Raw genomic sequence first — 24,588 nt, forward strand, 5'->3', positions numbered from 1 at the left:
TTCCCCCCTACAATGTGTCTCTATCCCCCATCCCTGGGTCTCTCCACCACCACCCCTGTGTCTCCTCTCCCTTCCCCCCTATCTCTCTTCCTCACCCCCCTGTCGCTCTCTTCCCCCCTCCCCTGCCCCATGTATCTCCCTACCCCCCATCTCTCTCCCCCCCCTTCGTGACTCCCCTCCTTGTGTCTCTCTCCCCCCTCCCCCCCATGTTTCTTCCTCTCCCCCCATCTCTCCTCCCCTCATGTTTCCCCCCCTTGTCTCGGTCTCTCCCCTTCCCCCAGTATCTCTCTCACTCCCTCTCCCCTGTGTATCTCCCTCCCACCCGTCTCTCCTCCCCCGTCTTTCCCCCCCCCCCACCGTGTCTCTCTGCCCCCCCTCGTGTCTCTCTCCCCGCCCCCCCCATCTCTCTCTCTCTCCCAAGCTCCAGGCCAAACAAGATTGACGCGGCTGTTGAGCCTGGGCCAAAATCTGCGCATGCGCAAGTCTTTACTTTCGCGCACAATTAAGTTCGTAAAAGAACCGGAAGTGTATATGCGCAGAACACGAGTTGCGTGCTTTAAAATTCTCATCCTTGTTTCCAAATCACTCCATGGCCTCACCCATTCCTAGCTCTGCAACTCAGCAGCTGTTGCCAAAGCCCTAAGCTCTGAAATTCCCCCCTGTCTCTCTACCTCTCTTTCTTCCTTTGAACGCTCCTTAAAACCTACCTCTTTGACCAAGCTTGTCTTCATCTGCCCTAATATCTCCTTTTGTGGCTCAATGTTGACTTTTGTTTGATAACACTCCTGTGAAGCATCTTGGGATATTTTACTATGTTAAAGGTGCTATATAAATACGGGTTGTTGTTGACTGCATTTCTCATAATTCCATTAGGAAAGCATTAGGATTGAATGGACAGCAATATTTGATGATGATCAGGATGTTTGTTACTGAATTTGATACATTGGTCAATTAACACCTGAGATAACCCAATGTACTGGTCCCAGAAACACACATCTTCTGGAGCCCCTTGCAGCCAACCTGTTTGGTCCAGGCTGTGGCCTTTCTGTTGAAGAATACTTAGTGTGACCTTGAGTGTTAGCAATAAAAAATACAAGTTAAAAATTGAACACAAACAAAAATGTATTTTTACTACCATCTCACTCTGCTAAACTATCGACAAGCTGTTCCTCACTATATCATGGCTTATAAACTCACTCTTTGCTTTCCAACCTGCTGATAGGGGTATTGAGCATAATCCCAGTAACGCCCTTCTTTTGCAACTCTCGATTTGGTGAAAATGTTCTTTTGGCTAGGCGATGCACAGTTTTTTGTTTGTGTTTCTTCGGTAAGCATTTCTGTTGGACATTATCAGGCTGTTGTAAACATAAATTAAATGAAAGTAAATTCATGGAGATTATCTTTTTTTCTTGTAATGAATTCTAATTTATATATCTGAAGGCATTATGACGATATTATACAAAACACAGGTTCTGCTGAAAGGATTTCTTTAGCTTTCACCTTCAGTAGATTTTGAATTGTATTTTATTTCTCTCTCTTTCTTCAGTGTTTAGCAAATTTTTATATTTCAATCATTACTATAATATTGACCCTTAAGTTCCTCAATGTTTGTAGTGCTGTTATAGTCCCTGAAAATAACACCACTCATTAACAAGAGGAGAAGCATGGATATTTCCTGGGTAAGTTCTTTTGCATATGAAGTGGCACAACAGCATTGTAACGGCACTGTGAGCAGTGTAGGATCCAGGAAATGTCAGTGCAGAAGACTGCATTCTTCGTCAGAGTACTTGGGGATGATAAGGGGAGGCTGGAGAGATTCTTTCCTCATTTTATTTGATCCACTCAGGGCATCTTCCACCTTCACCTGAAGTGCCTTTTGCCAGAACCATGACCAGTCACAGGCCAGCTGTGCCCATGGGGCACCATGAAAGGGCAGCAAGCCACCAAAAGACAGTGCATTTTTCACAAGAGGACCTGTAAGCTTTCCTGGAAGAGATGGCGAACAAAGAGAGACAGACTCCTAGGTGTGCCGGCCAGCAAGCCATCCAGGAGTATCAGCCTTTCGATCTTGAGCGGGGTGACTGGGGCACTCAATGGCAACTGCCTCACACCGAGGACTGCACAACAATACTGGAGGATATCCAATGGCTTGATCAGATAAGGTTCAAAGCACTTTGTGGTTTTCTTCCTTGCCCACACAACTAATCCTTCAAATTCCACTCTACTTAAGAGCACCAACAATTCCCTATCCCACACCATGGCCACACATCTCCTCTAATGCAGAGCAATTGCTTTGCACAACACAAAACAAGTTCCTCCATCTGGACCTCCTTAAACCCACTCCTCTCTCACCTCGCCTCCCCCATTCCTCTTGCCACACATGCCTTAATTGCAAACCAAGCAGGAGAAGTTGACAGTGTACAGAAGAGGCACCAGTAGGGCCAACCCTACCTGAAAACTCTTGACCCACCACAAGCAAAAGACCTTGAACACCATTGGGGTTTGCATAATCCCAATGCAACAGTGGAGTTATGGCCGGCAGAAGATTATCAGTGCCAGGTGAGTACCTCAACACCCACTTCGGCGACATTTTCCCTAAGGTCGGCCTTGCCTGAGGGGGCCATGGTCACTCCTTCTCACCTTGTGCCATCCTTCTCTGAAGATGCACCATGGCTGCAGAGGCCTCCTGAGGAAGATATGGGTGTGAATGAGAACCTCAGCAATTGAGCAGATAATCGTAGTTCTGGAAGAGAAGGAGGAGAGCAGACAACAAGCCATGGCACAGAGACAGCAGATCGGTTCAAACTTAACTATCTCATTCCCAACCCTGCCCAGTTTGTCTTCTGTGGAAGTTTCTCCCCCTCTCCCATTCACCAGCCCAGGGAGTTCCTCCCAGGGAAATGTACACAGTGAGGTTCAGAAAGTGTCAGCAGTGGAATGCTCTTGAATGGAGGTGGGCAAGGATATACCCTCTTCCCAGGGTAGGCTGAGAAGGCTGCTGATTGTTTTAGAGTTCTGGTGCTGGCCTTTCCTAACAGATCACTTCCGCCCGAATCTTAGCGGTATTCCGGCGGTTGAGTCTTTAGAACAACCAGAATTCCGCTAAGGCGCTCTCCCACGATTTTTGCGTGATGATTGTCGGCGCTGGCGGTACTCAGCGGTAGTGCGCCGGAGTAGGTGGTGGTGTAGTCCCTCGGAGCATTTTCTTTTATCTCTGCGCATGCGCGGACATTCTCCCGCGATTTCAGGGTTAGACCCTGCGCGTGCGCGGGGAAGAGAGAGGGAGGGTTGTTGAGTCGTGAGGTGGAGACTGTTATCTGCACAGAGAGAGAGAGAGAGAGAGCAGTTCTTTTTAAAGTATTTTGAAAGGATTTGAAGCATTATAATAATTCATAATAGATAATATTATAATACATAATAATAACACTACAAGATAAAAAATAATAATAAGAAATAATTAATTAATAAATATAAATAATAAATAATTCATATGCAAAGACAAGATATGTAAGTGGAGAGGGAGGGAGATGGGAGGAGGAGGGGCGTGCATTTTTGTGAAGAAGCCCAAGAATTGTTGGTGCACGAAGTGGGGACTCGCTGCGAGCATTTCACACGGGGTCGGGTCAAGGTCAATGAATTCAACTTCAAATGCCATATTCCACCATCTGCACCACTAGTCTCACACAGTGGATCACACCCCCATCACTCACCTACAACAATCTCTACCAACATGACTCACACTGTACATTAATAGATTTACCTCACCCGCACACACTTCATCATGGGCAGTCCCTCGAAATTGAGGAAGACTTGCTTCCACTCTAAAAGTGAGTTCTTAGGTGACTGAACAGTTCAATATGGGAATTACAGTCTCTGTCACAGGTGGGGCAGACAGTCATTGAAGGAAAGTGTAAAGTCCTGTACCCTCAGTACAGATTCACACGAGGCATATAGTGAAGTCAAGGTCACTCTGGATCTGCACCTTTATTTCACAGCTCTGGAATGCTGCACTTGCCTGAGACCTGTCCTTATATACCTGTCTCTTGCAAGTGCACCCTGGTGGTAAGGTATGCTGGTGGTTACAGGTCATATCTTATTACAGTCATGTATAGCATGGTAGGATACAGTTATATATAATAATGTAAGGTACATGACATCACTCTCCCCCAAGGTCTTATTGTCTTTATAGGTTCAGTCTCTCAGGTGATCTATGCTCTCGCGTGGAGCGTCTGAGTTGTGGTTCAGTTGTTTGCCTTGGTGTCTGTTTTTCTTTGGGTGTGGTTGCTGGTATCTCGCCTGGGCTGTCTGTTTCGATTGGTGTGATTGTTGTTGACTCGCCTGGGCTGTCTGTTGGGATTGCCCTTTCCTCAGGTTGTTCCCTCTGTCTGTCCACCAGGTGTGGTGCGAGTTCCACATTGTAGTCTGCCTCTGGTTCCGCAGTGTTGTTGGTAAATCTGCTTTTGACTTGGTCTACATGCCTCCGGCAGGTTTTGCCATTGTCCATTTGTACTACCAGTAGCCTGTTTCCTTCCTTGCCCGTTACTGTCCCTGCAAGCCATTCGGGACCCCTGCCATAGTTTAGTACAAACACTTTGTCCCCTATCTCATTCCATCGCCCCCTCGAATTTCTGTCATGGTACTCAGTCAGCTTACGGCGCTTTGCCTCAACGACTTCGTGCATGTCTGGGAGGATTAATGAGAGCCTTGTTTTGAAAGTCCTTTTCATCAACAATTAAGCGGGGGGGATCCCAGTCAGTGAGTGCGGACGAGATCTGTATGCCAGCAGCAGTCGCAACAGGCGACCCTGCAGCGTGGGACCTTGGATTTTAAGCATGCCTTGTTTAATGATTTGCACTGCTCTCTCCGCCTGGCCGTTGGAGGCCGGCTTGAACGGTGCCGTCTTGACGTGATTTATGCCGTGGTCAATTATAAAGTCTTGGACTTCTGCGCTGGTGAAGCACGGACCATTGTCACTGACCAATATGTCAGGGATTCCGTGCATTGCAAACATGGTTGCGAGGCTCTCCACCGTGGTGGAGATTGTGCTCGAGTTTTAAATGGTGCATTCGATCCACTTTAAAAATGCATCTACAACTACGAGGAACATTTTGCCCATGAATGGGCCCGCATAGTCTAGGTGCATCCACGACCACGGTTTGGTAGACCAGGGTCAGGGGCTCAGTGGAGCCTCCCTGGGGCATTGCTGAGTTGGGCACAAATGGTGCACCTTCGGACGCAGAGCTCCAAGTCCGCGTCAATACCAGGCCACCAGACATGGGATCTGGCTAAGGCCTTCATGAGAATGATCCCCAGGTGCTTGCGGTGGAGCTCCCGGACGAATGCCTCTCTGCCTCCCAGAAGCATGACTATTCGGCTGTCCCACATCAGGCAGTCTGCTTGTAGTGATAGCTCATGCATGCGCCTGTGAAAGGGTTTTAATTCCTCGGGGCAGGCATCGCGAGCCTCTGCCCAGTCACCGGTTAGGACACATCTTTTTACTAAGGATAACGTGGGGTCGCTGGCCGTCCAGGCTCTGATTTGGCGAGCCGTCGTGGGCGAACCCGTGGACTCAAAGGCATTGATTGCCATGACTATCTCACAGACCTGTTCGTCAGACCCTTCTGTGGTCACCAGGGGTAGGCTGCTGAGCACGTCGGCATAGTTATCTGTGCCTGGTCTGTGCATTATGGTATAGTCGTAGGACGCCAGCATGAGTGCCCACCGTTGAATTCGCGCCGAGGCGTTGGCGTTTATTGCCTTGCTCTCGGATAGGAGGGACGTGAGGGGCTTGTGGTCGGTTTCTAACGCGAACTTGGCCCCGAAAAGGCATTGGTGCATCTTTTTGACACCGTACACGCACGCGAGCGCCTCCTTCTCTACCATTCCGTACCTGCGCTCTGCCCGCGAAAGTGACCTGGAGGCATAAGCTATGGGTTGTAATTTTCCTGCACTATTGACATGTTGCAAAACGCACCTGACCCCATACGCTGACGCATCGCATGTGAGAACTAGCTTTTTACCTGGGTCAAAGAAAGTCAAAATACTGTTGGAACACAGAAGGTTGCGTGCCTTATTGAAGGCACTTTCCTGGGCGTCCCCCCAAAACCAATCGCACCCCTTCCTGAGTAGCACATGGAGAGGCTCCAGCAGCGTGCTTAAGTTCTGCATAAAGTTCCCAAAGTAATTGAGTAGCCCGAGAAAGGCGCGCAGTTCTGAGACATTCTGGGGCCTGGGTGCCAGGCGAATTGCTTCTGTTTTGGACTCTGTTGGGAGGATTCCATCAGCAGCAATCCTTCTGCCCAAAAATTCAACCTCGGGTGCGAGAAACAGGCACTTGGATTTCTTGACTCGTAGGCCTACCCAATCCAAACGCTTTAGTACTTCCTCCAAATTACGGAGATGGGAGTCGGTGTCCCTGCCCGTGATAAGTATGTCGTCTTGAAATACAACCGTTCCCAGGATAGACTTGAGCAGACTCTCCATGTTGCGCTGAAATATGGCAGCTGCCGACCTGATGCCGAATGGGCATCGATTGTACATGAAAAGGCCTCGATGTGTGTTGATGGTGGTGAGTAGCTTGGATTCCTCAGCCAATTCTTGCGTCATATACGCAGATGTGAGGTCTAATTTTGAGAAAAGTTTGCCTCCAGCCAATGTGGCAAATAAATCCTCCGCTCTGGGCAGTGGGTACTGGTCCTGTAGGGAGACTATGTTTATGGTAGATTTGTAGTCCCCACAGATTCGTACAGATCCATCAGGCTTCATGACTGGGACGATGGAACTTGCCCAGTCGCTAAATTCCACAGGTGATATAATGCCTTCCCACAGAAGCCTGTCTAGTTCGTGTTCAATGTTTTCCCTCATCACATAGGGTACAGCTCTGGCCTTGTGATGGACCGGTCTAGCATCCTGTGTGATGTAGATTTTGACTTTTGCCCCTTTGAAAGTGCCCACACCTGGCTGAAAGAGATGTTGAGCAGGAGGTCCATTCCTCTAATGACATGGCATGGACATCATCCCATTTCCAGTTTAGTTTTGCCAGCCAGCTTCTCCCCAGCAGTGCTGGGGGGTCTCCGGGGACAATCCACAGGGGAAGTCGGTTCACTGTCCCTTTGTGTGTGACAGAGAGCATGGCGCTGCTGAGGACTGGTACGATTTCTTTGGTGTAGGTCCTTAGTTTGGTGTCGATCCTTGTGGGTTTTGGTCTGTCTCTTTTATGCGGCCACAGTTGTTCAAATTGTTGAGCGCCCATGAGAGACTGACTCGCTCCCGTATCCAGCTCCATGTTGACAGATATCCCGTTGAGTAGGACCCTCATCATTATAGGAGGCGTCCTGTTTTAGGAGCAGCGACCATTGATCGTGTTGACCCACTGTACATTGGTGTCCCGGGTACTGTCCCCACCATCTTCTGGTCCGCTTTCCGACCCATCCGATTCATATACCAGCCGAGCTGCCATTTTTTTGCACATGCAGGCCAAATGCCCTGTATATTCACAACTTCTGCAAACAGCCTGCTGAAATCGACATCCCCTTGACGAGTGCCCACCCCCACACCTCCAGCACAGACCTGTTCCATTGTTCAAAGTGTTTCCAAAGAATGAGCTGCATCTGGCTGATCTCTCTTGAGCTTCTCTCAGTTTGTAGTTGATTGCTCGCAGTGTGGGTTGATGAGGTGTGAACGGCCGTTCCTATGGCTCTTGATGGCTTCTGCCTGCTCTCGAGAGCCTGTTCTCCCAGTTTTGTCTGTGTTTGGGGGTAGCAGCTTGTTTAGTGCTGTGAACTTCTTGTTCTGATATTTCGTTAGTTGTCGTACCTGCATTGTAAATCAACCTCGTTTCTTCTTCCCCTACCAAGAATGTCTGTGCAACCAGTGCTGCTGCCTCTAAGGTCAGGTTCTTGGTCTCTATGAGCTTTCGGAATATGCCTGCGTGGCCTATTCCTTCAATGAAAAAGTCTCTCAGCATTTCTCTCCTCAGTTCATAAACTAGCCAACCTCCGAAGTTCTGCCACAAAGTCGGGTATGCTCTGGCCCACACAGCATCTGTAGTTGTAGAACCTGTGTCTGGCCATGTGTAGGCTTCTCGCTGGCTTCAAGTGGTCTCTTACCAGTGTGCTCAATTCTTCAAACGACTTGCTTGCTGGTTTCTCGGGTGCCAACAGATCCTTAATTAAAGTGTATTTTTTCGAGCCACAGCTGGTTAAGAGATGGGCTCTTTCCTTGTCTGCCTTATCGTCGCCTAACCAGTCTTTGGTTACAAAGCTTTGCTGGAACCTTTCTATAAAGTCCTCCCAATTGTCTCCCGCATTGTACTTTTCATCTGATCCGTTGTTCGCCATTCTGTGGATTCTGTAATCCCGTAACTCGTCGCCACTGTAAAGTCCTGTCCCCTCAGTACAGATTCACATGAGGCATATAGTGAAGTCAAGGTCACTCTGGACCTGCACCTTTATTTCACAGCTCTGGAATGCTGCACTTGCCTGAGACCTGTCCTTATATACCTGTCTCTTGCAAGTGCACCCCTGGTGGTAAGGTATGCTGGTGGTTACAGGTCATATCTTATTACAGTCATATATAGCATGTTAGGATACAGTTATATATAATAATGTAAGCTACATGACAGAAAGGATGGGTGGGACTGGTTTACCGCACGCTTCTTCCCCTGCCCGCGCTTGCTTTCTGCATGCACTCTGCGACGAGACTCGAGGTGCTCAGCGCCCTCCCAGATGCTCTTCCTCCACTTCGGGCGGTCTTTGGCCAGGGACTCCCAGGTGTCGGTGGGAATGTTGCATTTTATCAAGGAGGCTTTGAGGGTGTCCTTGAAACATTTCCTTTGCCCACCTGGGCACTTGCCCACTTGCCGTGTTGGAGTTCCGAGTTGAGCGCTTTCTTTGGGAGTCTTGTGTCAGGCATGCGAACAATGTGGCCTGCCCAGCAGAGCTGGTCGAATGTGGACAGTGCTTCGATGCTGGGGTTGTTAGTCTGATCGAGGACACTAACAAGATTTGCAAGATCTTGCGGAGATATCGTTGGTGGTATTTCTCCAGCGATTTGAAGTATCTACTGTACATGGTCCATGTCTCTGAGCCATACAGGAGGGTGGGTATCACTACAGCTCTGTAGACCATGAGATTGGTGGCAGATTTGAGGGAGTGATCGTCGAACACTTTCTTCCTCAGGCGGCCGAAGGCTGCGTTGGACCACTGGAGGTGGTGTTGAACCTCATCGTCGATATCTGCCCTTGCTGATAATAAGCTCCTGAGCTATGGAAAGTGGTCCACGTTGTCCAGGGCCACGCCGTGGATCTTGATGACTGGGGGACAGTGCTGTGTGAAGGGGTCAGGTTGGTTGAGGACCTTTGTCTTACAGATGTTTAGTGTAAGGAGGCAGGGTGGCATTGCTGGTTAAAGAGGAAATTAATGCAATTGTAAGAAAGGACATTAGCATGGATGATGTGGAATCGGTATGGGTGGAGCTATGGAATACCAAAGGCAGAAAACGCTAGTGGGAGTTGTGTACAGACCACCAAACATTTAGTAGTGAGGTTGGGGACAGCATCAAATAAGAATTTAGGGATTCATGCAATAAAGGTACAGCAGTTATCATGGGTGACTTTAATCTACATATTGATTGGGCTAACCAAACTGGTAGCAATGCGGTGGAGGAGGATTTCGTGGAGTGTATTAGGGATGGTTTTCCAGGCCAATATGTCGAGGAACCAACTAGGCAGTTGGCAATCCTAGACTGGGTGATATGCAATGAGAAAGGACGAATTAGCAATCTTGTTTCACGAGGCCCCTTGGGGAAGAGTGACCATAACATGGCAGAATTCTTTATTAAGATGGAAAGTGACACAGTTAATTCAGAAAACAGGATCCTGAACTTAAGGAAAGCTAACTTCAATGGTTTGAGGCGTGAATTGGCTAGAATAGACTGGCAAAAATACTTAAAGGTTGACGGTGGATAGGCAATGGCAAACCTTTAAAGATCACATGCATGAACTTCAGCAATTGTACATGCCTGTCTGGAGTAAAAATAAAACGGGGAAGGTGGCTCAACCGTGGCTAACAAGGGAAATTAAGTATGGTGCTAAATCCAAGGAAGAGGCATATAAATTGGCCAGAAAAAGCAGCAAACCTGAGGACTGGGAGAAATTTAGAATTCAACAGAGGAGGACAAAGGGTTTAATTAAGAGGGGGAAAATAGAGTATGAGAAGAAGCTTGCCGGGCACATAAAAACTGACTGCAAAAGCTTCTATAGATATGTGAAGAGAAAAATATTAGTGAAGACAAACGTAGGTCCCTTACAGTTGGATTCAGGTGAATTTACAATGGGGAACAAAGACATGGCAGACCAATTGAACAAATACTTTGGTTCTGTCTTCAAGAAGGAACTCACAAATAATCTTCCGGAAGTACTAGGGGACCGAGGGTCTAGTGAGAAGGAGGAACTGAAGGATATCCTTGTTAGGCGGGAAATTGTGTTCGGGAAATTGATGGTATTGAAGGCCGATAAATCCCCGGGGCCTGATAGTCTGCATCCCAGACTACTTAAGGAAGTGGCCCTAGAAATAGTGGATGCATTGGTGATCATTTTCCAACAATCTATTGACTCTAGATCAGTTTGTATGCACTGGAGGGTAGCTAATGTAACACCACTTTTTAAAAAGGGAGGGAGAGAGAAAGTGGGTAATTATAGACCGGTTAGCCTGACATCAGTAGTGGGGAAAATGTTTGAATCAATTATTAAGGATGAAAGAGCAGCACATTTGGAAAGCAGTGACAGGATCGGTCCAAGTCAGCATGGATTTTTGAAGGGGAAATCATGCTTGACAAACCTTCTGGAATTTTTTGAGGATGTAACTAGTAGAGTGGACAAGGGAGAACTAGTGGATGTGGTGTATTTGGACTTTCAAAAGGCTTTTGACAAGGTCCCACACAAAATCAAAGCACATGGTATAAGGGGTAATGTACTGATGTGGATAGAGAACTGGTTGGCAGACAGGAAGCAGAGAGTCGGGATAAACGGGTCCTTTTCAGAATGGCAGGCAGTGACTCGTGGAGTGCCGCAGGTCTCAGTGCTGGGACCCCAGCTCTTTACAATATACATCAATGATTTAGATGAAGGAATTGAGTGTAATATCTCCAAGTTTGCAGATGACACTAAACTGGGTGGCGGTGTGAACTGTGAGGAGGATGCTAAGAGGCTGCAGGGTGACTTGGACAGGTTAGGTGAGTGGGCAAATGCATGACTGATGCAGTAAAATGTGGATAAATGTGAGATTATCCACTTTGGGGGCAAAAACGCGAAGACAGAACATTATCTGAATGGCGGCAGATTAGGAAAAGGGGAGGTGCAACGAGACCTGTGTGTCATGGTTCATCAGTCATTGAAAGTTGGCATACAGGTACAGCAGGCTATGAAGAAGGCAAATGGTATGTTGGCCTTCATAGCTTGGGGATTTGAGTATAGGAGCAGGGAGGTCTTACTGCAGTTGTACAGGGCCTTGGTGAGTCCTCGTCTGGAATATTGTGTTCAGTTTTGGTCTCCTAATCTGAGGAAGGGTGTTCTTGCTATTGAGGGAGTGTAGCGAAAGTTCACCAGACTGATTCCCGGGATGGCTGGACTGACATATGAGGAGAGACTGGATCAACTGGGCCTTTATACATTGGAGTTTAGAAGGATGAGAGGGGATCTCATAGAAACGTATAAGATTCTGACGGGACGGGGCAGGTTAGATGCTGGTAGAATGTTCCCGATGTTGGGGAAGTCCAGAACCAGGGAACAAAGTCTTAGGATAAGTGGTAGGCCATTTAGGACTGAGATGAGGAGAAACTTCTTCTCTCAGAGAGTTGTTAACCTGTGGAATTCCCTGCCACAGAGAGTTGTTGATGCCAGTTCGTTGAATATATTCAAGAGGGAGTTAGATATGGCCCTTACGGCTAAGGGGATCAAGGGGTATGGAGAGAAAACAGGAAAGGGGTACTGAGGGAATGATCAGCCATGATCTTATTGAATGGTGGTGCAGGGTCAAAGGGCCGAATGACCTTCTCCTGCACCTATTTTCTATGTTTCTATGTAAGGCCCATGCTTTCGTATGCCTCAGTGAAGATGTTGACGATGACTTGGAGTTCAGCCTCTGAATGTGCGTAGACGCAAGCGTCATCCGCGTACTGTAGCTCGACGACAGAGGATGGGACGGACCAGGATCTGGACTGGTGACGACGAAGATTGAACAGGTTCCCACTGGTTCTGTAGTTTCGTTCCACTCCAGCGGGGAGCTTGTTGACTGTGAGGTGGAGCATTGCAGCAAGGAAGATCGAGAAGAGGTTTGGCGCGATGACGCAGCCCTGCTTGACCCCTGACCCGATGTTGATTGGGTCTGTGGTGGATCCGTTGGTCAGGATCACAGCTTACATGTCGTTGTGGAGCAGGCGGAGGATGGCGACAAACTTTTGGGGGCAGCCGAAATGGAGGAGGATGTTCCATAGTCCCTCGCGGTTAACAGTGTCAAAGGCCTTTGTAAGATCAAAGAAGGTCATGTACAAGGGTTGGTGCTGTTCCCTGCATTTCTCTTACAGTTGTTGCGCCGTAAAGATCATGTCCATTGTACCCCATAGTGGACGGAATCTGCAGTGTGACTCCAGGGGGAGCTCCTCAGCCACAGGGAGAAGACGGTTGAGGAGGATTCTAGCGTTGTCCGTCCCAGTGGCTGATAACAGGGAGATTCCTCTGTCATTGCTGCAGTCGGACTTATCCCCTTTTTTAAAGATGCCACTGCTGTAACCCTCACACCCACATCTCACAGCTTGATCACACTGTCAGCTATTTACCTGTGACAGGCACATCACCCAGCACATTACGCCACAATCACTGACACACTTCCTTTTCTTTTGCAGAAAAAGGTGGTGCATAACCGGCGCCAGCAATGTGGGACAGGCTTGCTTGCAACACCTCATCCCCTGGAGGAGATGGTGCTGGCCATTCTTGGCAGGGTAATGGCCGAGCCCGTGGCCAGCAGTAGGATTGAAAGAATAGAAGATGCTGGTATCCTCATACTAATTCTCATATCTCACCTTCCCCTCATCCACAATCTCTTTTGATTTACAATATGCACATGGTGTAAGCATGCACCTCTTGCTTGCTCTCCTTCCCTCACTACAACCCTACCCTTGTACTTTGTAATTTCAAACACCCAAGCCTGCCCAGTCAGTGGGTCAACATGAAGAGGGAGAGGAGAGTGAAGAAGAAGAAGCAAACGATGAAAGGTCATCGACCTGAAATGTTAACTCTGTTTCTCTCTCCACAGATGCTGCCTGGCCCGCTGAGTATTTTCAGCATTTTCTGCTTATTTCAGATTTCCATCATCTTCAGTATTTTGCTTTTGTTGAAGAAACACCATCACTCAGTTTCACACTCCTTGCATGCACAATGAAATGCTTGGTGCAAAGGTAGTTCTGTAGGGCTCCTCCAAAGCGGTCCAGGCAGCGGAACTGTTGCTTCAGCTCCCCAATGATCTTCTCTATGATGTTTTGTGTGGCAGCATGGCTCTCGTTGTACGTATGCTGGCGATGTGTGTTGGGTTGCGGAACGGAGTCATGAGCCAGGTGGTTAAGGGATAGCGCTTATCACCCACTAGCCACCCCCTGGTTTGCCTCGGAGGCTCAAAGATTCAGGGAACAGCAGACTGGCAGAATAAAAGCATCATGACTGCTGCCAGGATACTGGGTATTCACCATCATGATGTGCTGAGCATGGTCACACATTCAGCGAGTGGTAACTTTGCGGTTAAGGTACATTTCAGCATTTAGATACGGTGCCCGTAAAGCCACATATGTGCAGTCGATGGAGCCCTGTACCATGGGGATGTGCACTATTCTGGCAAAGTCCCATCTCCTGGCATAAAGAGTGTTTGTCGCTTCTCTTATGCAGCAGTGGATGGTGAACTGTGAGTTGTTACGTATGTTGCCTGCACCTGGAAGAAATTCAGGGCCACAATCACCTTCACAGCCACTGGCAGTGCTCTCTGCCCTGGAGTGAGGCTGCAGGTTTGGTTGCAAGAGTTGGCAGAATTCTGTAAGCACATCCTTTGTAAAGCACATATGCCTCAGACACTGCTCCTGGCTCAGGCTGCGATAAAAGAATTGCTTTCAGACGACCCAAGCTGGGTAAGGCCTCCTGCTGAGAGCCCTTCACCCCCTCCTCCTCTTCCCTCTGTGAGCAACATGTCCTCTTCCTTGCTACCTCTGCTCTATCTCCCTGTCAGCCAAAGGGGCTGTCAACTAAAGCACCCATGACTGGGAGCAATTGGTCTGACCGGTACCTTTGATGTCAGAAGGAAGGCCGTCTCCAGTTGCAGCACCACACCCCGTCACCTCACCAACTTTAAATAACTCGAGAAAGCTCTAAACAGTTCCAGAAATTTACACAGAGCCAGTAGAAATCAAAAAGCAAGATACTTGAAAGTTGTTGACGATCTCTTAGCGCTGGTGGGAGGTCCTTCCTGCTGCTGAACGCATGTTCAGCTGTGTGTGAGGTTAACACAGGATGTTAGTTCCAGTGATGGTGACGAAAATGGCAGCACTGGCATCAAATCAGCGTTGCAGTCTGATTGACGTCACGATCTACCTACTTGTCACACTTCCAGTGCACGCTCCTAACAGCCTTGCGACCTCCCACATCAAGATGGTGTCCAGCGCGCCCCACACCAGAAGTGTGCGTCCGCTGCTCGGACATCATTTTGGGCCCAATTCGGCACCTGTAGCGCTAAATCAACAGGCACTATGCAATTGAATTTCTAGGCCAGAATCTCCCCTTTGCCACAACGTGCTAGACTTTCCACTTTTTTGCCGATTCCCCCAAAATGGGCGTTATTTCCAGCATGGGCGGTAAATATGGATTTTCAGATCGGCGGATTATCGTCCATTGTCAAAACCCTAACTTTGCATTTTTTTAAATGGGCGTTGCCACGAGTGATCTGAAATGGGCGTTAGCCGTAAAATTTCTTTGACCTTCTGCCGTAAAGTGTCGCCGTCCTTAGCAACGGCATGGCAACGCTAGTTTCCCGCATTTCAGGAGGTCAGGGGTCATCATTACATGCGCATAAGAGGAGACAGAGAGAGAGGGAGCAGAGAGGGAATGAAGGAGTGTGTGGGTATGGTGTGGGTGCTTGTTTGGCTGCTTTGGGAGGTAGGAGGGAGAATTTCGACCTTAATACAGAATTGTGAGCAAAAAGTTAGCCGTTACCAGCGAGATATTTTCGCAAATTTGGTGCCTACGATGGAGGGATTGGAGGAGGCGACACAGCATGTTGTGGAGACTGATGCTGGCGAGAGCAGTGAGCTGGGAGAGGAACAATTGGGAGGATGAAAGAGAGCGAGGAGATTCTCATACAAGGCAAATGCTTCCCTCATGCAGGAAGTCAAGTCACGCTGGGGTCAACTGACACAAAGTGGGCGTGGGAAGCCCACCTCAAAGGCCTACCAGAAGACATGGGTCGAGATAGCTGAGGTGGTCTCGTCGGCAACTAAAGAGGTGTGTGAGGGCAACCAATACAGAAAGCGATGGAACGACCTTGTTGGATCCACAAGAGTAAGTATTACATTTATTTACATGTGCTTATATATTTATATAATTTGATTTGTAAGTGTAATGAGTGATTCAAATCAAATGTGAGGTCTTTCACTTTTACCGGAAATGTTGTACTCCAAGCCAGCGTTCACGGTGTACGTCTTTGCGTAAAGAATGATCATTTTCATTATAATCATGATTACATCTGTCGCTTATATGTTGTATCAGTCTCTGTGACAGTACCTAGCAATGATAACACGCAATGATGTCACGCCATGTCGTCCTGTTATCTTTTACATACGAAGGTTTCAAAGAATAGGGCCGAGCTGAGGCGAACGGGTGGCGGGCAACCAGTCATCATCGACATCACTGATATCGAGGAGCGGGTGCTGGCACTAGTGGGGAGCCATCCCTCCTCGGCTACGCAAACAGCTGCAGAACCTGAAGTGTTGCCACGTGAGTAAAGTGTTGATCACTGCGTGGAGCTACGGAATACCAAGGGGCAGAAAACACTAGTGGGAGTTGTGTACAGACCTCCAAACAGTCGTAGTGATGTTGGGGAGGGCATCAAACAGGAAATTAGGGGTGCATGCAATAAAGGTGCAGCAGTTATCATGGGTGACTTTAATATGCATATAGATTGGGCTAACCAAACTGGAAACAATACGGTGGAGGAGGATTTCCTGGAGTGCATAAGGGATGGTTTTCTCGACCAATATGTCGAGGAACCAACTAGGGGGGAAAGCCATCTTAGACTGAGTGTTGTGTAATGAGAGAGGATTAATTAGCAATCTCGTTGTGCGAGGCCCCTTGGGGAAGAGTGACCATAATATGGTGGAATTCTGCATTAGGATGGAGAATGAAACAGTTAATTCAGAGACCATGGTCCAGAACTTAAAGAAGGGTAACTTTGAAGGTATGAGGCGTGATTTGGCTAGGATAGATTGGCAAATGATACTTAAGGGGTTAACAGTGGATGGGCAATGGCAGACATTTAGAGACCGCGTGGATGAACTACAACAATTGTACATCCCTGTCAGACGTAAAAATAAAAAAGGGAAGGTGGCTCAACCGTGGCTATCAAGGGAAATCAGGGATATTATTAAAGCCAAGGAAGTGGCATACAAATTGGCCAGAAATAGCAGTGAACCGGGGACTGGGAGAAATTTAGAACTCAGCAGAGGAGGACAAATGGTTTGATTAGGGCAGGGAAAATAGAGTACGCGAGGAAGCTTGCAGAGAACATTAAAATGGACTGCAAAAGCTTCTACAGATGTGTAAAGAGAAAAAGGTTAATAAAGACAAATGTAGGTCCCCTGCAGTCAGAATCAGGGGAAGTCATAACAGGGAACAAAGAAATGGCAGACCAATTGAACAAGTACTTTGGTTCGGTATTCACTAAGGAGGACACAAACAACCTTCCGGATATAAAAGGGGTCAGAGGGTCTCGTAAGGAGGAGGAACTGAGAGAAATCCTTATGAGTCGGGAAATCGTGTTGGGGAAATTGATGGGATTGAAGGCCGAATAATCCCCAGGGCCTGATGGTCTGCATCCCAGAGTACTTAAGGAGGTGGCCTTGGAAATAGCGGATGAATTGACAGTCATTTTCCAACATTCCATAGACTCTGGATCAATTCCTATGGAGTGGAGGGTAGCCAATGTAGCAAATGGCATGCTAGCCTTCATCGCGAGAGGATTTGAGTATAGGAGCAGGGAGGTCTTACTGCAGTCGTACAGGGCCTTGGTGAGACCACACCTTGAGTATTGTGTGCAGTTTTGGGCTCCTAATCTGAGGAAGGACGTGCTTGCTATTGAGGTAGTGCAGCGAAGATTCACCAGACTAATTCCTGGGATGCCAGGACTGACATATGAAGAAAGACTGGATCAGCTAGGCTTATACTCACTTGAATTTAGGAGAATGAGAGGGGATCTCATAGAAACATATAAAATTATGACGGGACTGGACAGGTTAGATGCAGGAAGAATGCTCCCCATGTTGGGGAAGTCCAGAACCGGGGTCACAGTCTAAGGATAAGGGGTAAGCCATATAGGACCGAGATGAGGAGAAATTGTTTCACCCAGAGAGGGGTGAACCTGTGGAATTCTCTATCACAGAAAGTTGTTGAGTCCAATTTGTTGGATATTATCAAGAGGCAGTTAAATGTGGCCCTTACAGCTAAAGGGATCAGTGGGTATGGAGAGGGCGGGAGTGGGGTACTAAAGTTCCATGATCAGCCATGATCATATTGAATGGCGGTGCAGGCACAAAGGGCCGAATGGCCAGCTCCTGCAGCTATTTTCTATGTTTCTATGTTCTATGTTTCTATGTAAGAGCATTACAGCTATATAGCCACCACGGGCCCTATCCTGTGGTCTAGAGTGGGGTGGGGGCATGGTTTCAGCGTCAGCCTGGTTGTCTGGTCCGAGATCAGCATCCACCTCCTCGTCTTCTTTCTCTCTCTCCTGAGGTGGACTGTCAGTCCCTTCTGGCAATTCTTGTCCCCTCCTGATAGCTAAGTTGTGCAGCACTGACCACACCACCATGAATTGAGGTACTTGCTCAGGGTGGTATTGGAGCTCTCCTCCTGAGTGGTCCAGGCATCTAAAGTGCTGCTTAAGCACTCCAATTTTCTCGACGATATTGCGAGTGGCTCTGTGGCTCTCGTTGTGTCGCTTCTCGGCTTCGGTGTGGGTGTCACACAGTGGGGTTATCAGCCAGGTGGCGAGGCCATATCCTTTGTCACCAAGCATCCAGCATTGACCTTGTGGCTGACTGGTAAACATGTCAGATACAGCGCCCTCACGCAGGATATGAGCATCATGGATGCTGCCCGGAAATTTAGCATTCACTGCCACAATTATTTGCTGGTGGTTGACAACGAGTTGTACATTCAGGGAGTGGAATCCCTTGCGGTTCCTAAAAACCTCTGCATCCTGAAAAGGTGCCCGCATCGCGATGTGCACACAGTCTATTGCTCCCTGCACCTTGGGAAAGTTAGAAATTCGGTAGAATCCTCGAGCCCTCTCAGTCTGAGCCTCCCTGGTCATGGGGAAGCTGATAAAGTCCATCCTGTGTACGTACAGGGCTTCAGTGACCTGTCTAATGCAGCAATGTGTGGCATGCTGAGATATTGCGCAAATGTCGCCAGCTGAGGCCTGAAAGGAACCCGACGCGTAGAGCGAAAGTGCCGTGGTGACCTTGACCTCGACGTACAGTGCGTGTTGATGGTGCTGCAGGCTGCAGATCTCCCCTGATGAGCTGGCATATCTCACTGATAACCTCCTTGTGGAAGCGCAGTCTCCTAAGGCAGGTGTTATCGGGCAAGTTGAGGTAAGACTGCTTCTACCTAAAAGTGCGGGGGTGTATAAGGTCTGGTCCTCCTCATCAGTCTGGCACATCTTAGATTGGGCACATCTGTAGTCTGCAGCATGTGCATACTCATCAAGACAGGTTGTGAAATAACAGGCCCCATTCCAATAACTATCAATATTACACCGATTGTTCACAAACAATAAATGTCCCCACTAAGATACGTAAAGTAAATTCCAATTGTCCACAGTATGATAAGATGTTTGTTCAGATGTTCACATCACCTTAAAAGAACTCCAGAGTACATCCAAACTCCCCTGAAGTTGAAGCAGAGCAGCCGAAGCGACCTGCGATTTAGAAGATGGCGTGCATATTGCTGTGATTAGTTCAGGTGAGAGTAACTTTTTCACAGTGCTTTTTCGGTGAGCCATATTGTCGGCGAGATGTGTGCGAAGTGCCAAAAGTAACGCTGGGCAATTTCCTGGGCGTTAGTTTTGGCAAATGTGATCTTTACGACAAAAAACATTGGCCGGGTGGTATTATTAAATCTCTGCATTAATTACGTGCCGAAAGTAATGCTGGGCAATATTATGGGTGTTGGTTTCGCCAATTCTGAACTTTCCACCCAAAAAAAGTGGGCGGGCGGTATTATTTTTCATTGGCGTTATGTACATGTCGAAAGTAACGCTCGCCGATAAGTGACCGAGAAATGGACGTTGCTTTCCATTTTGTGGCTAAATGGGCGATTATATGGGCGTTATACCTCATTTCAGAGTTAAAATGGATGTTAAGTGAGCGGTATGCATGCAAAAATAATGGAAAATCTAACCCCTTGTCTTGGAAGGTTTATCAGGCAATATGCAGTAAGTGCATCTGTGTTGACATCTGTAACAAAGTCACAGTTGGGGTTTCCCGCTCCATGGAAGCAGACTGCAACTCTGGAGGCAATTGGGGATGAATTGGGGAACTGCATTGATTGCAGCTTCCCGATCATGGCGAATACTGTGTTTCAGGACTGGACAGATCTGAAAGCTGCCATTAGAACAGATAATCCACTGTTCACTGGGGCTGCTGAACCAGGGTCCAGTGTAATGATAGTGATTGAAGTTCCTTGTGTCTGGTACTGCAGTCTCTCAGGACTGCAGCCCATGCCAGGACTCTGGCAGTGCCTCTCAGAGCACAACGAATGTGAAGATGGCAGGCGAGCAGGCTGCCCTGGAACTTCATTCACAGATGCTGTCATGAGCAGCTCACTTTCAGGAGCCACTTGCCATGAACGAAGAGCTATCTAAGTCCCATGACCCTTCTGTACAGCCTGTGTAGCTGCCTATCACGTGCCAGAGGTTGCAGTTAGCAATAGATGAGGGGGTAGGAAGTGACGCCTGGTCAGCAAGGGAAATCAGGGTGTAAATGCAGAGCACTATATTTATTAGTTTCAAATAGAAAACATGCTTTTTGATTACTGTACAGTTTTTGCACCGATCTTGTACTTTGTTGTTCATGGACATTAAATAATTTTTAATGGAGCTTTTTCGCTGGTGTGGATAATGATACTCAGGTGATGAATATTGGCACAGTCCCGATGGGGCAGTGAGGGCTGCTCAGCGGTCATGTGCTGAGGTTAGTAGTGGTTTCTAGAAAGATCATTTTCTTGGGAACTGGCATAAAAAGAGGTGATGCTACAGTAAGCCGCTGTAACTGATCAATGGTCACCTCCTGCACAATTTGACTTTGGATGTTTTTCTTACCTTCTGAGCTAAGTTCTTCGGATTTCCTTTTGTCCTCCTCTCCTTTAGTTTATAAGTACTTCTCTATATGGACTAAAAATGTAATAGCTTAGTGCCACCCGTGAGTGGCGCCTGCGAGCAGCGATACTAGCGCCGCTCGCCAACTTGATTTGGGTTTAGCGGCAGGCGCTAATAATTATCACCAGGGAAGGTTGCGCCGGTGTGTAATGACCCGGTCGCACTAGGAAAGCCAACTTCAATTTTATCGCCTGCCTTAGCGCCTGACGCTAATCTCGCCAGTGAAATCTGACGTGTAGAGCTGTTCCAGGGCGCGAATGAAATGCATTAGTGTACCAGGTAAGTTTTACTGATTTTAGTTACTTTTATTTGCTATCACATTAATTATTTGGGGTGTCTGATGTTTGAAATAATTGATTTGTAATTGATTTTCATTTTGTTTCTTTTCCAGCGATCCTACTCTTAGAGCGCTATGTTGCCAGTTTTTTAACGCCAGAACTTGAGTAGCGCTCCCAGCTTAGCACCCTAAGAGACGTGTGGAATGCTTCCCTTCGTGCCCCACTCCACTCTTCGGGTGCTAACAATCAATTTTACTACCACTGGCACTAAAATTAGCACCCAAGCGATATTAGCGCCTTAAGAGCGCATTTACTGAATTTTTCCCCCCTGTGTCTTTTTCTTTAGATTCAATTATTTCTGTAGTTCTTTATTCATCCACAGTGCCCTTAATTAGCTTGCTTGTTTTTGGCTTTTAGTGGAATACATTTTGCTTGAACTCTATTAATTATTCTTTTAAAGATTTCCCATTGTTTTTCTATCTTTTTTTCCCCCAAGATTTTCTCCCAGTTTATTTTCTTTAGTTCCACCCTCATTTCCTCATAATTTGCTCTTTTCCAATCTATTACCTTAGTCTTTGTCCTACTTATGTCACTCTCAATCTTAATCTTGAACCTTATTATGTTATGATTGTTATGTATGTATGTAAACCTCAACAATATATAAGACTTGCCACCAGGGGACACACCTGTGGGAGACCTAAGGGTCACCTGTGACCCTGGGGCAAGCAGGTATAAAAGGTAATCTACCATGCTGCTTCCTCACTCTGGAGTCACATTAAAGAGACCAAGGTCACAACAGTTTGAGCTTACAATAGAGTCTTGTGGAGTTATTCTGAACATAACAATTGGTGACGAGTAACGGATCACAAACTTTCATGCAATAATGGCTGCTGTTGGTATTCTTGAGTGATTTATTGAGGGTGATGATTGGGAAGCCTTCGTTGAGCGTCTCGACCAGTACTTCGTGGCCAACGAACTGGACATGGCTGAGACGGCAGTCAAGCGCAGGGCGATTCTCCTCACCGTATGTGGGTCTTCGATATATGGCCTCCTCAAAAATCTGCTGGCACCGGACAAACCAAAGTACAAGACTTACACAGAGCTCTGCACGCTGGTTCGAGAATACCCCAAGCCGAAGGAGAGCATCTTAATGGCTAGGTATTGCTTTTACACGCAACATCACTCTGAGGGCCAGAACGTGGCGAGCTTTATCGCCGACCTAAGACTCCTTGCGGGACAGTGCAAATTTGCCGGATCTTTAGGGGAAATGTTGCGGGACATTTTTGTGCTTGGAATCGGCCACGAGGTCATTCTTCGCAAACTGCTGTCTGCCGAATCCCTAGATCTGAGCAAGGCCATCATGATAGCCCAGGCTTTTGTCATGTTTGTAACCTTCACATAACTGTAACCAATATGTAACAACATTGTACACTGTATACAACTGTGAAATACACACCTTGACCACAGGGGTTGAACTTGTGGGAGACACTCCTCACCTGGTCAGCCAGGTACTTAAAGGGAGATTCCACGCCGGCTCAGCACTCCTTGGTCCTGGGAATAAAGGTGCAGGTCATGTAGTGACATTGTCTGCAGTATATGCCTCGTGTGACTTTATAGTACAGTGCAGAGACACCACATTTGGCGACGGGAAACGGGAATCAACGACTTACGAGAATGGCCACCGGTAGCACAGTTGGTGAGGAGTGGGCCGATTCGTTGAGAGGCTCCAGCAGAGCTTTGTCATGAAGGACTGGCTGGGAGAGGCAGTAGCCGACAAGCGAAGGGCGCACATACTGACCAGCTGTGAGCCTAAGACGTACGCGCTGATGAAAGACATGCTCGCACCTGAGAAGCCGGCGGACAAAACCTTTGAGGAGCTCAGTAAACTGATCGGTGAGCACCTCAAACCAGCGAGCAGCATACACATGACCCGACACCGATTCTATTAACACAGACATCGGGAGGGACAAAGCATACTGGACTTTGTTGTGGACCTTTGGAGTTTGGCCAGCCTCTGTAAGTTCACAGATGCCTGCAGGGGGGAGATGTTAAGGGATTTCTTCATTGAGGGCATTGGTCATGCCGAGATTTTCAGGAAGCTTATTGAGACCAAGGACTTGACCTTGGATAGGGCAGCTTTGATAGCACAGACCTTCATGGCAGGGGAAGAGGTGACCAAGATAATTTACGCGAGCAGCCCTGGTTTCAACGTGGCGATGAACCAGGGAGTTAATGTTGTAAAAGCAATACAGAACCCTGCAGGCAGGCAAGGGCAATTCGACACCGCCCAGGCAGGCAGGCAAGGGCAATTTGACACCGCCCAGGCAGCAACAAATTCCAGGGTGGGACAGCAACAGAGACAATGGCAGCAGGATCGGTAATTTACAACATCACAAGGGACAATGCGTCCCAGGATGGGACCATTGACACACAGCAACAGAGTGATCAAGAGTAATCAAAGAGACAATCAGAGAGGAATGCTTGGTAACAGTCCCTTTGTCCACAACAATCTCAGTTCATGCTGGAAGTGCGGGGGCAGACACAATGCGAAAACCTGCAGGGTTCAACGTTTTGTCTGCAGAAGCTGCAATTTCAAGGGACATTTGGCCAGAATGTGCAGAAAACCCAGAGTGAGGTTAGTTTACGAGGCAGAGGAACCAGACGAAGAGTCTGCAAGGCAGTTGGATGCTTGGGGCACAGCCATGGACGCTGAGTCCAGCGGGTTCACGTGGCAGACATCCACAGCTCATACACTAAACCGCCGCCTATGATGATGAAAATTTTATTAACTGGCATCCCGGTATGCATGGAGTTGGACACAGGAGCTAGCCAGTCACTTATGAGTGTCCAACAATTCGAAAGACTATGGCCACTCAAAGCTAGCAGACCCAAACTAGAACACATTGAGACACAATTACGAACGTACACCAAAGAGATCATCCCAGTGCTCGGCAGTGCAAATTTGGTGGTCACACATAATGGATCAGAGAACTGGCTGCCACCAAAGTAGTGATATACATCACCCCGGACGCCAGACCAGTGCACCACAAAGCCAGTATGTGATGTGGGAGAAAATTGAGAGTGAGCTGGACAGGCTGCTAAGGGAGGACATAATATCGCCTGTTGAATTCAGTGACTAGGCAAGCCCCATCGTCCCTGTCCTTAAAGCGGATGGCTCGGTCAGGATTTGTAGCGACTACAAGGTCACCATCAACCGAGTGTCACTGCAGGACCAATACCCGCTTCTGAGAGCGGAGGACCTTTTTGCCACGCTGGCAGGTGGCAAGCTGTTCACCAAGTTGGCCCTCACTTCAGCCTACATGACCCAGGAACTGGCTGAAGAATCCAAGCCACTAACCACCATCACTACACACAAGGGGCTATTTGTATACAACAGGTGTCCGTTTGGCATTCGTTCAGCGGCTGCTATCTTCCAGAGGAACAAGGAAAGCTTGCTTAAATCCATTCCTGGCACAATCGTATTCCAAGATGACATCCTAATCATGGGTCGAGACACCGAGGAACACCTCCACAACCTGGAGGAGGTGCTGCGCCGACTGGACCGAGTAGGCTTGCGACTAAAGAAGCCCAAGTGTGTGTTTTTGGCCCCAGAGGTCGAGTTT

The 24,588-nt window shown here is 47.9% G+C and overlaps 1 protein-coding gene across 1 annotated transcript in view; it reads right to left on the minus strand.

The window, feature by feature from the left end:
- Positions 1-24,588, minus strand: part of LOC139264685 (regulator of G-protein signaling 22-like) — a 425,112-nt gene that overhangs the window by 192,511 nt on the left and 208,013 nt on the right. Inside the window, exon 14 of the mRNA XM_070881635.1 lies at positions 1,198-1,355. Within this exon, the coding sequence (XP_070737736.1) occupies positions 1,198-1,355 (158 nt within the window). The remainder of the gene's footprint in view (positions 1-1,197; positions 1,356-24,588) is intronic.

This window comes from Pristiophorus japonicus, chromosome 1 (assembly GCF_044704955.1).
Source record: "Pristiophorus japonicus isolate sPriJap1 chromosome 1, sPriJap1.hap1, whole genome shotgun sequence".
Classification (NCBI taxonomy): Eukaryota; Metazoa; Chordata; class Chondrichthyes; family Pristiophoridae; genus Pristiophorus; species Pristiophorus japonicus.